This window comes from Canis lupus, chromosome 12, assembly GCF_048164855.1.
Source record: "Canis lupus baileyi chromosome 12, mCanLup2.hap1, whole genome shotgun sequence".
Lineage (NCBI taxonomy): Eukaryota > Metazoa > Chordata > Mammalia > Carnivora > Canidae > Canis > Canis lupus.
The window spans coordinates 29,296,600-29,311,516 of NC_132849.1; the positions used below are offsets into that span (position 1 = coordinate 29,296,600).

A 14,917-nucleotide genomic window follows, 5' to 3' on the forward strand; every position below is an offset into this window, starting at 1 on the left:
CACAAATATTTTTATCATTACTCTATAAAAGCCTATAAAAATTAAGTTTTAAATGGCTAAAACTGGCAGAACACAAATTTTCAGGGTAGATGTGATGCCAGGTGATGATGTAATAGTTCATTTCCTTCTCAGGAGTTTATAGCACTTTCAAGATTTAGTCTGTCAATACCAGCAATCATTACTATTCTTTTTATACTATCAGCAATCAGGTGGGTTTTTTCCCCCAACTTCAGAAGCATTAAAAAAGTCAACTCACCCTGAGAGAAAAGAAAGCTCTTTTCTTAGAATGCCTACTACACATCAGAGCCTGCAAGGTTTCGTGAGTTATTTCATGCCATCCTCCTAACTTGCCCTGCAGGGAGATGCCAGGTGACCAGCAGGACACCGTGTGGCCACTTCAGAGCTACCACCACATACCTCTTCTGGGCTTCAGAGCTCTACCTGTTTCTCATTATACAAGGCTCTCTTGAGAGTAAACTGCTTTCAGGGAAAGCCTCATTGGCTCAGTCGGTGGAGCATGTAACTTGATCTCGGGAATTGTGAGTTCACACCCCATGCTGTGTGTGTAGAATTTACTTAAAAAATAAAATAAATAAAAAAAAATGCATAATCTATTGGCTTTCAATTCTAGAGTCAGAAATGAAAATCATACCAATTGTCCAAAAAATGTGTGAAATACAGATTATGTGTCTTATAAAAATGGTAGACAAGTTAAAAACTGCAGGCAAGGTATCCAGTATTTAATCAATCAACATATTCACTAATATACCCAATGAATTTGAATGTCCATATGCTAGACACTCTTCTAGGAGATGATCTGGATATGGCAACCAAATAGGCCAAGCCTTGCTCCCGTGGAGTTTACATTCTTGTGGATTAAATTTCAACATTTAAATGGTAAATTTTTCTGGACATGACACTTTGATTTTATTTATTTATTCATGAGAGACACACAGAGAGAGGCAGAGACATAGGCAGAGGGAGAAGCAGGCTCCTGCAGGGAGCCCGATGTGGGACTCGATCCTGGGACTCCGGATCACGACCTGAGTGGAAGGCAGACGCTCAACCCCTGAGCCACCCAGGTGTCCCTGGACACGACATTTCTAAGTGAACTTTATACCTGTTGTAACATGAAACAAGAATAACTCCCCCAGTTAATTTCCCCCAAACCATAGATGAGGTCTACTGCATTCTATTTAACACCCTCACTTTACTTACTGTGTGTGTGGTTTAGAAGGTTCTTCCTGGCTTATGCTTGGGCTGGCAACCATCAAAGGAGCCAGTCTGTGTCAGAAGTCGGCTGATCATCAAACTAGCACCTAGTGAACATGTCAGCCTAGCCAGCAGCTAAGAAGAAAATATGGACTCTTGGTGGCCAAATCCAACTTGTTCATCTTAGAGATAAAGGCTCTGCTATATTTTGGAAAAGGAGGCAAAGGAAGTAAGTAGATGTTTCTTCTCTGGGAAAGAACAGTTCAGTCGCTTAAACAAACATATAGATCCAAATATATCCAAAAGGTGTGTGTGGCAGTGAGACAAAAAGGGTGGGAGAGCCTGTGGGAGGCCCAGGAGGCCGCCCACTCACAGGTTCCCTAGGCAACTCTGGAGATGCTGCACAGACCAGACCCCGAGAACACTGAGCAACAGGCAAGAAAGAGACCTTGGGGACGTCCTGGAATTTTAAGTAACCAAAGATAACAGATTAGACCAGGCTAAGCATACACAAACTGATGAGAACAACAGATTAGAGATATCTAACTGTACGTAGGTATATATTTTTGTTTGCTGACTTAGAAAAATAACAATACAATATAACCAATAATAAAAATATAAATTAACTTTTGCCTAGGAGATGGATCTGCCTGGACTACTCTAACATAGCATATGTCACCATTTGGCTTTTGAAAAACTGGGGTTTTTTTTGTTCTTGTTCCTTTAATCTATAAAGCTACAATACATGACCATCATTTATCCTGCAGTAAAACCTACCTAACATGTACACAAAATAGACAGTTATAAAGTAAGATCTAAAACAAAAATTCTATTTGGAATATTTTAAAAGGTATCCTATTCCTATATTTTTAAACATATTTTTAATTTATTTATTAACAAGAGACACACAGAGAGAGGCAGAGACATAGGCAGAGGGAGAAGTAGGCTTCCCATGGGGAACCCGATGCAGGACTCAATTGCAGGACTCCAGGATTACAACCTGAGCCAAAGGCAGACAGACGCTCAACCACTGAGCCACTTGTGTACCCCCTATTCCTGTATTTTAAAAAGATAGTCTTAATCCCAGTCCACTGCATGTTTCAACATAAATTTCAAAGATGATTTCTGAAGTGATAAAAATATCTTCTTTTTTGGGGGTAGGAGACACTTTTCTTGACTTCACCACTAGTTTCATCTTAGTGACTCATATCTGGTCTCATGTCACAGGAGAAGCCACCAGAACAGAAAAATGGGTCTGGTTGACCCTAGAGAAACAGTCTGTCAGCCCCACGGTAGTGCTGGTCAAAGCTCAAATTAATTTGCTTAATTCTGTGCCACTGTCACCCAGAGAATGAACCACCAGAATGGTGAATCCACAGTATGGTCTTCCAAAGGTGTACCTGAAGCAGGTGGGGCTCAGAGTCAGGGAATATTCAACATACTGGTCTCCCCTTATCATTCTACCCAGATACTGATCCAACTACTCCCTTTATAAGAATTTAGTCCACCTATCAAAAAGATAACTTACATTTACATTTATATTTCTGGCCTATTAATATCAAGCACACATATTTTACTTTCTAACCCATAATATATTCCACAACAATAAATATGGATACTTGATCAATAAAATGTGCCTTTATTTGAAACAAAAACTCTTTATGTCTAGTCAGGAAGATAAAGATTTTAACTTATAAGGCAATGAACTTAAAGAATTCTTCAGAGGGAAAATGCTGGTGAGGCATTATTTTTTGTCCACAGAAAATGTAGTTTCTCCATTTAAGAATTCATTTCTCACTCGATAAGCTTGACACTAAGACTCTGGAGTGGGGTGGGGGGAGAATAAAACAGACAGTGATCTAAATGTAAAACCACTCCACGGCAGCAACCTAAAGCCCACGGAAGGCCAGCTCCAGTTCTGCAAGCACCAGACTTAGCTGGGGGAATCTGCTAGGTCCAGATTTTCTAACCAAAGCCATAAATTCTGTCAAAACTGTGAGATGATAAATGAAGTTTCATCGGAACTCTCAGAAACATTTTTTTTGAGATTCAGAATTTACTGGTAACAGTATTTCCTATAGAAAAAAAAATACTGAGCTCTAATTAATTCACGTTTCCATACCACTGTGGGGGGAGGGGGGAACGGATGGAAAGGAGGACAATTTTAATGTCAAAGAACTTTGAGTTGTGAAAAGACCGTTCTGGTTCAGCTACAGAACATTTTCCAACCCATATGGTAATTTCAAATCTTAAGCTCAGCAATTGAAAAAATTAATGTCGTGGTTAAGTGGCTGATAGTGAAATCAGGCTGGGGCTTTCAGAAAGGGCTTTCTGTAGCACTGCCAACTAGGGTGGGAAAATGAAAAAAAAAAAAAAAAAGAGAGAGAGAGAGAGAAAGGTCGTCAATTCATAATGAACTCAATGTCAGCCAAACCAAACCTCATTTTTCTTGAACACCCAACTGCCTCCACCTCACTGTCACCAACAGCAGGTGTCAAAGAAACAGAGGTTCCATTACAATGCCACTGCCATTGTCTTTACACCCAGCTGTCCTGCTCTGTGAGGGTGCTGAGAAACACCACTGGGTGGGGCATGCATGTGTGCTGGGGGTACCATGTCCTACACATGAGCTCATGTGACTGTGCTCATTCTGAGCGACAGGATTGGTGCAGCTCTCACTTCCGAGGGGCGGCCACTGTTTTCGTTCCCTTGAATGTCCCTAGTGGAGTTTCAAGTGCAGAACCAGAAACCAAATTAAAATTCATGGAAATACGTCATACACTTCTGTTTTCAGATGTGCAGTAATCCACAAATACTTAGGCAGAATGAAGATTAGATTTTAAAACAGTCAGCATGAATTAAGCTTTGAATATGTATGCAACTCAGAGCTGAGAAAGGATTTCTCAGTCCTTGAACAGATATGGAATGTATGACTTTGAAGACACAATCATAATCATTTTTATTTTAAACACACAACAGAGAAAAAAAAACCACAACAGATCTTACTTGGACAAGTGTGCATTTTGCCCAGCACTTATCAGGAACTGTGGGGTCCCTTCCTCTCAACATCTTAGGGTCATCCATGTCTATTCCCCAAGGAGTCTAATTTAGCCAAAAACCATAAGGACCCTCTAAAAGACCATTTCTCTTCAGCTCTGAAACTAGTGCCAAATCAAAAAGAGATATTCCAGAAATGTTCAGAGGAAGCACTGCCTCTGCAGGTGGCCACTCATGAGCTCAATATTCATTTGGGGAAATAAAAATTCTAGGATGTCAATTCAAGCCAATAGTCTCCTTATTTAAGTGAGTATCTTCAGAAATATCTTCGAGTCAGTTATCCACAAGCTAACAAGAGGACAAAGGACATAGCCAGCTGGCCTGCTAAAGGTTCCTTAGGAAACCCACCTGAGTGATCAGGCTCCAGGGTTTCCAGAGCATCTGCTGCTCTCCTAAGTTCTACTGCAGAAAATGCTATCAGAATCACCTTCAGCAACTCCAGCGGTTCTCCAGAAATGAAGTAAGCCAGAACTCAATTTCACTGCTAGCACACACTCCCCTCTCCCCCAACCCCGGGTCTGTTTCTCCTATGCATTGTTTTATTTGTTGATAAATCTTTTATCAATTCCACTGAGCCCCTGGAGGATCATGAGAGTAATTAGAAATAAAACACAAGTGACCGTAGTATCGGTGCTCAGAAAGTTCCTCCATCTGTTTTCCCCTCATACTTGTCGGTGTTGAGCCTGGGCAGTCGCATGAATTCAAGACAGCACTTTACGCACAGCTGCTAGGAGACAGCACTACAAATAATAAAGTTCAGGAGAGGAAGCCACGGTTTTATACTTACTCCTTTTCAGTTGCGTGTTGCCTGTGCTTTTATGTGGCCTTGAGCAAGAAAGTCAAAACAAGCTGCTTTGATCCATTTCCAGGCTGACCATTTGGAAACTGCCAGTAAACCAAGGCTGTGAAGTTGGGTCGGAAGTCTGGAAAGCAGCGTGCATAATCTATGCCCTTCCACCATCATTCTTCCCACAATGAAATTCCAATCTAAGGCGTTAAGTCCAATGTGCTAAATACCTAATTCACCCATTTACGATTCAAGGTCAGAAGACCTGCTTACCCATTTCACCGGAGCCATCTCCCCCGCCCCACCCACCGATTTACATCTTTATGAGAAGCCAGTGACGTGCCCAGCACACCCACACCTGTGGTTAGGTTTCTGTCCAAGGGCATACTTGCTGGCTCTTAGCCATAGCAGGAAGTCCAGTATCATAGGCAGGTGGGAGACCCGGTACAGGGGCCATCTGAAATATGATGCTGGGTCTCCTGGCCTGTGGGCCCACTGCCTGGCATGGGTGGCATGCTGTTTTCCTAAAGCAGAGCAGTCCTCACCGAAGGGCATTAGAGGCTGCAAAGTTCTTTTTCATAGGGAACTGAAATGTCCCCCTGCCAACCCCCAACTCAATCTTGCTTCCATTCCCTGGGCCTATAAAGACAATCTATAATCCCTCTCGGTCATTACCCTTCTTATTTATTTTTTTCTTTTTCTCTTTTAAGTAGGCTCCATGCCTAGTGTGGAGCCCAACTCAGGCCCAAATTCATGATCCTGAGATCAAGATTTGAGCTGAAATCAAGAACTACATGCTTAACTGACTGAGCCACCCACGCACCCCTCACTTCTTTTTCATTAAGCTGCCACCACATGCTCCAAACCTGGTCCTGAACCAGTTCCTTCCATGTGCCCTTTACGATGAACAGTGGGAAGACCCACCATCACCATCCTAGTCCCCCACCCAGTGTGCTCCTGAAATGTGCTGCCCTGAATAGTGCATAGCAGGGGTCTTTATTAGGTCTGACAGGATAGGATGCAGGACACAGGATACTACTTCTGCTTTTTGCTTTCCCTACACTGACCCTAGCTGCACCAAGACTCTGAGACAGCTGCAGCTCTATTTCTATAGTAAATTCCTTTTAGAGGATTAGAGGATTTGACTGGCAATCTTATTTTGAAAAACAATTAAAAATAACCCCAAAACTCTATGTATAGTCAAATGAAGAGCAACTCTGAGCTTGCTTTAAGACACAAACATAGACCCTAGGTACCTTCTACTGACAACACAGGAATTTCCTATCTAGACAGTTTATTTCACAATTTACTTCATCACAACTATAAAGAAAAAAAGTGCTTTTTAGGGATTTTTAAAAAGTAAATACATAATTCTGTACATTAATTCACTTAAAACCATTCCTTAGGAATAAAGTGTTAAAAATTTTGAAGTTACTACCTTTCAGTAACTTGTATGCTATACCCAACCAAAAATCTGATCTTGGGGAAGAAATGAAAATTTAAACCACAAAAGTAAAAATTCCTGACTACAGAGTAAGCGTGGCTTCTATGAAATTTAACACTGCCAGCAGGAAACAGGTGACAAAAATCTCTTCTAATTCACATCAGGGCTTTAGAATTATTGTATTTTATCTCAGTGATAGTGAAGACCAAGACCTGGAGCAAAAACAGAGTCCCAAGAAGCTACACCTTAAAATAGTTTTAATTTTACTTTTATTTTTATGAAGACTTTTATTTATTTGACACAGAGAAAGAAAGCGAGCATGAGGGGAGGGGGGGGGGCAGAGGCAGGGGGAGAAGCCGACTTCCTGCTGAGCAGGGAGCAAGACTTAGGACTTGATCCCAGGACACTGAGATCAGGACCTGAGCCAAAGACAGATGCTTAACCAACTGAGTCACCCAGGTACCCTTTAAGCAGTATTTATTTATTTATTTATTTATTCATGAGAGAGAGAGAGAGAGAGGGGGGGGGGGCAGAGACACAAGCAGAGGGAGAAGCAGGCTCCATGCAGGGAGCTCGACATGGGACTCGATCCCAGGTCTCCAGGATCAGGCCCTGGGCTGAAGGCGGCACTAAACCGCTGAGCCACCTGGGCTGCCCCTCTTAAGCAGTTTTTAAATCAAAACATGCAAAAGTCTATCAATTTTATTTCCACAGCTGGAATTTATAATGGCCATACACAAAGTGAGGCACTAACCTGTTAACATAGACATAGATGTAACATAGACAGTGGGGTAACACACCAGAAGTCTGGCACACATTGAAAGCTTCTCACTTAAAACAAATTCAGGAAAGGTAGCTTCCTCTTTTTACTGCACATCGTATGGAGAGAGAGACAAACTTGACACCTCAATTCCAGACACTCTTTTGTGTAATCACAAAGATGTAATCGCTGTGCTTAGACACTTAATGGTTTATCAATCTGTTCTTAAAACCTACGTCTGTCACACTCTGAGTGCTGTGTGACTCCTCCCTAGAAAACTCACAAAGCTTGTGCATCCTGATTGAGCACAAGCCCATTTATGCTCAAAGTGTGTGTTCCACCTCTAAGGAACAGAGGTGAACACATGGCCCACAGCTTTTTGTAGGAAACACAATAATAAAAAGAAATGTTCTAAGAATTAAATGTTGCATATAAAATAAGGATACTGGAAGGCTCAAGCCAGTGGAACACTGGAGTGGTATGGTGCATGGCCAATGAGAAACATGGGTCAAGCCTCAAGTTCCTTTATCCACTGACCAGCCTGAACCCAGCCTGTACTAATGTTCAAGATACTACATAACCTTTGCATAAGTCAGCAATTATAGAGGAGAATCCCAGGTCTTGCCTGTAGACTACACAAATGTTAGGTATGTAACCTAGGTGCCACACTCTTCCAGATGGAGGAAGCATGGAAACTAGGGTTACCACTGATGCAAATCCAAGTGTAAGTCGTATGAAATTCTGTGCCGAAAGACCATCAGGTCTGGTGGTTTTGAAGGTCTTTTATCTGTTTTGGTTCACACATTCTTCCTCCTCCACCCCAGTACTCATTACCCTCCAGGGTAGAATGGCTGCTCTGGCCCAACTCTGATGCCTATGTGTTCATAAACTGGGCAAAATGGTTTGGCTACCCCTGGACTTAGGAACTCTGTGCAATACAGATTCAACTGGGGTTGTTCTAATTTAGCACAAGCCCCACCCCTCCCCTCCAGCCCCACCCCTCCCGTCTTACCACTACTGAGTCTTACCGTTACTGAATTGTTATCACACCTTTCTACATCAGGAAAGGACATTCGTGCTTAACCAGGTTGAGGTATGAGCCCAAAGAGCTATAATGGGTCAATGGAGGGATCAGGGCTGGACTAGGTCACCCTCCCTAACTCTCCACTCCCATCCTTCATGATATACTTCAGTAAAAAGGACTACCAAGAAAACAAAGCTGATGTATACAATCTGCCAGGCTTTCTTTACAGAGAAAACAGCTCTAAGCTTCAAATGAAGGGAAAATTCAAGTGAAAACAGAGGGATGAAGGAATACCTGGGTGGCTCAGTGACTGAGCCTGGGCCTTTGGCCCAGGGCATGATCCTGGTTTCCTGGGATTGAGTCCTACATCAGGTTCCCCATGGGGAGCCTGCTTTTCCCTCTACCTCTCTCTCTGTCTCATGAATAAATTTAAAAAATCTTAAAAAAAAAAAAAAAGGGAGCTGGGTATTCATAAGTTACAATAAATACTGCTTGAGTTGTCATTAAATCTACAAATATTTGGGCTCCTGCCATTACGTACCAAACTATTTTCTTAAGTTGGTATGTGTTTTTGACCAGTTTGGTAGAAGTTATGCCCAGGTGTAAATAAGATTGAGGTCTAAATGCAAATATATGTTAAGTAGCATATATCCAGAATCCTTTCTAGACTACTTTGTGTTAAGAAATTCCTCAGGAGGAGCACATGGGTCTGGGTGGCTCAGTCAGTTGAGTGTCTGACTCTTGGTTTCTGCTAAGGTCATGATTTCAGGGTCATGAGATCAAGGGGCATCTAGGGTCCCCACTCATTGGGAGTCTGCTTCAGGTTCTCTCTCTCCCCACGCTCTCTCAAATAAACAAGTCTTTTTCTTTTTTTTTTTTTTAAAGATTTTTATTTATTTATTCATGAGAGATACAGAGAAAGAGAGAGAGAAGCAGAGACACAGGCAGAGGCAGAAGCAGGCTCCATGAAGGGAGCCCGATGTGGGACTCGATCCCAGGACTCCAGGATCATGCCCTGGGCCAAAGGCAGGCACCAAACCGCTGAGCCACCCAGGGATCCCTAAACAAGTCTTTAAAAAAGAGAAATTCCTCAAGAGATGAAAAAACAAACAGAAAACCCCACAAGAAATCTATTAGTCTGTCTGCTAACACACTTATTTCATAGAAAAGTAACCCCCAATAAACTAAGGTTGACGAGCTCAACTCACCTAATATACTGTTCACAGACACACATTTGAAAGAAAAAAAGTAGGTCCTTTCTGCTGAAGGCAGCTTCTTTTACAAAGTCTCAAATTACTCATTAAATCTATTACTTGGTTATATCAAAATATTTCAGTAAATGGATTAGGAAAAATGCTCTGGTCCAGGAATGTGACATATCTGGGAAGGGGGAAGTGCCCAGAGCAACTCATATAGTAGAGAATCATCATGTTGAACCTGTTTCAATTTGAACACATATCCTTTGCAGACTGAAGTGATTGATTCTATGTTTTTAAAAAATTTTACTTTTTTTAAAAGATTTTATATATTTATTTTAGAGAGAGAGAGAGAACATGAGCAGAGGAAGAGGGAGAAGCAGATCCTCACTGAGCAGGGAGCCTGCTTCTCCTTCTGCCTGTATCTCGGTTTCTCTCTCTCTGTCTTTCATGAATAAATATATAAAATCTTAAAAACAAACATTTTCATTCCTAAAGAAGGTCAGCAAAGCCCAAATTAAAGCAACTCATCAGTACCAAAGGCCTGTGTTCGCACCTCCAACACCCCAGAGTTCTACTTCTGAAGAGGACATAAGGTCTCAGCTCTCAGGGCTGCAGACTCAATCTATGCAGTCAACTGGCCTGTGTCCTCTTCGAGTGTAGATGCTGGAGAGAAGGAGAGACACGCTCAGGCTGTAACTGGAGAACAGCTCCCAGCCTCACTCAGGCCTGTGGGCTGCAGAAGACCAGATTCAGGGACTGCTTCTCTCCACCATTGTCTGGCTGAGTGATAACTCTACTCATAAACCCCAGGGATCTGCTCCAGGGCAGACAACAGAGGAAATACAAAGTTGAATTTGGGTTTCCCAGAGGACTCTGGGGATCCCCCCAACTAACATTCTAGTAGTATTCTAGTACTCTAGTAGTATTCTAGTATTCTAGACTAGAAGGGGATATACAGGACTCTGGGGATACCAACTAGTATTCTAGTAGTATTCTAATAAATACTCAAAACCATCAAAGCATGGGCTCATACGAACGGAGTTTACACTCATCCACCACCAGGAAAACGCTGTTCTAACTGTTGGCATTGGTCACCTCATAGCAATGTGAAGAAAAAGTTCCCAAGAAGCATTCATGATTCATTCATTCAGAAATAAAACTTGAAATTTAACAGATGGCTAAATAAGCATAAATTCCGTCAAAGGAAAAAGAAAAAAAACTGTTTTAAAAAAATTTTTCATTGTACTCAATGAATATTTCTAATGTTAAACCAAAAAAGCAAAATATCTCATTTCAAAAAAGGTTGCTTAACATCTGGCTGCAGGAAAAAGTAGTTTAGCCTGTGTCTTATGTCTCAAGACCATTCTTTCTCCAAATACATACACTAAACTATAGTCAAGTTTCTGCCAAGTGCAATGGGCCATCGCTCACAGGTGTCCCCAACACAGGCTCACCTTAGATACAGTATGGTTTCCAGATGTCTCTCTATGGTCCAAAGGTTTGCCAATGAAGCCAAGCTTCTTTTCAGGGTGATGTGTGGGGTCATAGGCAGGTTAGGGGTGATTCAGACTTTCCCTCCCCATCCCCAGCAGGCCAGTTTCTAGAAAAAGATCTTTTTTGCTGGTTTGTTCTGGGACCTGGGGGACTTAGAATTATAGTGGCATTTCCAAATTAATTTACTCCCCTGTGAGTTTCCTATATTCCTGAAACAGCTTCTTTCCAGAGAAAGTAGGAGAACCTTCATTACTGTCACACTTCTGGACATGTCATGGCTACAACAGGGTATGGAGGAAGAAGAAAAATTTATAAATTAGCGATGGGGTTCCCATCAGATGCTTTCTATTGGTTTATGTGGAAGCTCCCACAACCCTCTAAGGTAAGCACTTTGGGCTTCATTTGATGGATGAGAAAACAAACTAAAATTAACAGGTCTGCCCAGGTCACTCAGTGGGTCTGAGGGAGCTGGCATTCCACTTAGATCCTGCCCCAGACCTATGCCCAGCCCTGCAGGACACACAGCAGCAGCAGTCCGCCAATGCCAAAACAACCTGTTAACCTCACTGGACAAAGATGTTTCACAAATCACTCACTCTGTTAAATAAAAAGCGAACCCCAGGTTTTTATTAAGGGGCTAATGTCCATCTACAAATACTTCTGGTGACGGGCCATGAGCTTGGCTTTCCAGATTTTTACTTACCAATGCCACAGGGCATGACACTTACTACTGAATCACACAAATAAGATGTACATGTCACAGTGACAAGCTCCTGGGCATGCCAAAAATATGAAGATTCAAATTAAAAGAAAAACTGACATGTGTTATATACTATATTTATTCTCTTATAAATGCTAGTGATGATTTTGGAAACGCAAAAAGGCACACAAATAAGACCACTTGAAACTTGAAAACAAAAATACTTGCTTTTAATGTTTTGAGCTATTTTCCATTTACACTTACAAACTTCTTGGATACCCATGTTTTTGCCTCCCATTAACTCATATGCTGAACCTAACCCCCAGTGTGATGGTATTAGGAGATGGGACCTTTAGGAGGTGGTCAGATCACCAGCATGGAGCCCTCATGAATGCAATCAGTGCCTTTGTAAGAGGTTTCTATCACGTGAGGATACAAGAGGGCCTTCCCCAGAACTGGGATATGCTTAGCATCCTAATCTCAGACCTTCCAACTTCCAGAAGTATGAGATGAAGGTTTCTTGGTTAAGCCACCCAATCTGTGGTATGTTTGCTATCTCAGCAAAAACAGACTTAGACATAGATGTCATCAATAATTTTGTAACCTTTTGTAACGGAACTTTACGCCAGCAGCATTTTCCATGCCATCATTTTTCTTAAAGTCATTAAGAAGACAGCACCACAGTCTGTCAAAAGGATGTGTAATAATTGAGATTTTCCCTGTACGGTTAGGACAGTCCATAATTTTTTTTGGCTGGGATAAATAATGCCTTGATCAACCGTCCGGTGCACATGTTTCTCCTAGCATTTCCAGCAGAATAAAGGAACGGCAGACAGTTCGTTGTGCCTCAGAGCAGGGTCTGAGGATGGGTGGGTGGCATGGTGCTTAGACCCAGAGCACAGCACAGGACCAAGCCCACAAGGTCTTACAGGACAGGCATTTGGTTTGTGTCAACAAGACCTCCACAGAGAAGGAAAGCCAACTTGGGTCACATGCCTCAGCACAGGTCCCAGCTGCAGACCAAGCAGAACCATCAGAGGACACTGACCAGATGAAAAAGAGGCTGAATGTTGTGTCACATAAGAAATATGCTGAGAGACTGAGGCTGCTCCCACAAAGGAGGAATGAAGACGAGTGAATTCTGGTGTGGGAGGTGGTGGTCCATGGGGAGCAACCCCCCAAACAGAGGCAGGGTGACCACAGACCAGGGGCATGAGGGCATCCGAGCACTGAGCAAATGCTCCAGTTCCCTGGTATAAAAGATCAGGAGGCAAGGTCTCAGACCACCTAGCATTCAGTTCTATGCACATCTTCAAATCTAAACCACAAATCAATGCATGATGGGATCTCTTTTTCTTTCTTAGTCCAATCATGTAGGACCACAGGGCTTACTTTCTCCAATAAGAAGTTCCCCTACAGCCCGTGGAATCTGACTGGAATCACCCCTATGGTTTCCAGGCAGGACATGTGAGCAAAGCAGGGTGGACACCCCACAGGCTCACCACCAGGGTCACATACAAGGCAGTTAGGACAAGAAACACTGCAATTATCACAGTAAAATTGTGAAAACAGTGGCTAAGAGTACTGCTAAATCTCTCCCCCAAAGTTAAAAGTCAATTATTATTCCAGAGTGTAAAATCAGAGAGTGAAAGAGGTGGTGGCTAAAATTCCAAGTAGTACTCTGCCATCAGAGCCAATCAACACTCATTATAAATATTTAGTTACAAGATACAGACTTCCAATCCCACCAAGGTGGGGTCAACCAAATCCCCCCAGGCCCCACCCTGTGTTACTAAAAATCCTAGAGAGAGCACAACAAACAAGATGCTGTTGAAAGGGGAAAGAAGAGGTGGGCTGTTTGGGGTCCCTTGGACTTGAGGAATGATGTGGCCGAGAGGTCCCTGGTTTCCTCATTACTTTCCATACATCCTGGGCAGGGTCCCACAGAGTTCTCCAACGGTGGGTCTCCAACGTACGGAGAGAAAGAGCTCCCAGGAGAGCCTATTCTTCCCAGTAAAGCCGTGGGGAAAGGGTGGCCTCACAATGGAAAACCGTTTTGGCCGTACCTATTCTATAGACCCCAGCTATAGTTTCAGTGTGGCCAGGCAAGGAGTTGATTTTCACCCATCCCCAGCTCGGGGGGCGGTTTCGGTGTTGTGGTTCTACCAGCAGGCTGTATAACCAGGCTAAGGGAGAACAGATCTGCCAGTCTTTCTCCTTGGCAGACGCAGGCAGGGCCAATCCTGCTGCCCTGCCAGAACAGTGCTGGACAAATCACGTGGGGAGCTCTCTCTCATCTTCTGCCCAGGGGTAGCAGATGATGCAGACTCCCCTTCAAAGGTAGCTTTGGTGGGGCCCGGCAGCAAACTGACCCTCCAATCCCTAACAAGCAGCAGGGAGGTGGTACAAAGGGAGATTAGCTGCCACTCCCCCCCACCCCCCAAGCACCAACAAGAAGCTGGGCCTCCACCCCCACCGAGCATCAATGAGCAATGAGACAGAACAAGTCAGAGCAAGTCAGCACACCACTTCCCCCACCCCTGGTTGGGGGAAGGCCCAGTGAGGAGCTGAGCCTGAATTCCCACATGGCAGCAACAAGACCGAACGAGGTGGTAGGAAACAGGGCTAGTGGCCCATAGGTTTTTTCCTATCTAGCTTCGGGTGCCTGTGGGACCCAGTGGGTCACCAAGCCCCCACTCCCACCTGGCATCAAGGATAATGCCTGGGAACAACCATCCAGTATCATGAGAGGAACAGGGTGGTGGGAGGCAGGGCTGGTAGTCTATCCCTCACCCTTAGTCCAGTGTAAACAAGAAGCCAAGAGGAGCTGAGCTTTAGCCTCCACCCTACAGAAGCAAGGCTGTGAGTCAGCCCTCCACCACTTCCCCCTTCCAGGTGTCAGCAGGGGCTATGGGGGAGCCAAGCATACATCCCCCAAGAGAATTCAACAAAGCCATGTAATTTGGTGCTGCATTTTTGCTGGAAAGTATTAGCAAGGCTGAGGAGGGATGTGAATTTCTACCTCACCTGGAAGAAGAAAGCAAAAATTTTAGAACAGAAAAATGCAACTAAACAAAGAGGGGAAAAGAACCTCACTGGCTGGACTCAGTAATAGATTGGGGATGACAGATGACAGAACCCATGCACATGATGTGAGATCCACAGAATTTATTCAGTTCAAGCAGACAATACAGAATGAAAACTAAACAGTCTCAAGGACCACAACGAAAAGACATTCTT

At 43.3% G+C, this 14,917-nt stretch overlaps 1 protein-coding gene across 12 annotated transcripts in view; it reads right to left on the reverse strand.

The window, feature by feature from the left end:
- The window catches only part of BCL2L11 (BCL2 like 11), a 47,752-nt gene that overhangs the window by 18,989 nt on the left and 13,846 nt on the right, over positions 1–14,917 (reverse strand). For 2 of the 12 annotated variants that reach the window (XM_072770265.1, XM_072770263.1), the window contains one exon: positions 1,225–1,413. The exons of 8 other annotated variants lie outside the window; for them this stretch is intronic. In XM_072770265.1, coding sequence (XP_072626366.1) covers positions 1,391–1,413 — 23 coding nt within the window. In that variant the 3' untranslated portion in view covers positions 1,225–1,390. Of the gene's footprint in view, positions 1–1,224; positions 1,414–10,937; positions 11,256–14,917 lie in introns of those variants that run through there. 2 more of the 12 variants (XM_072770266.1, XM_072770264.1) reach the window with 1 other exon arrangement.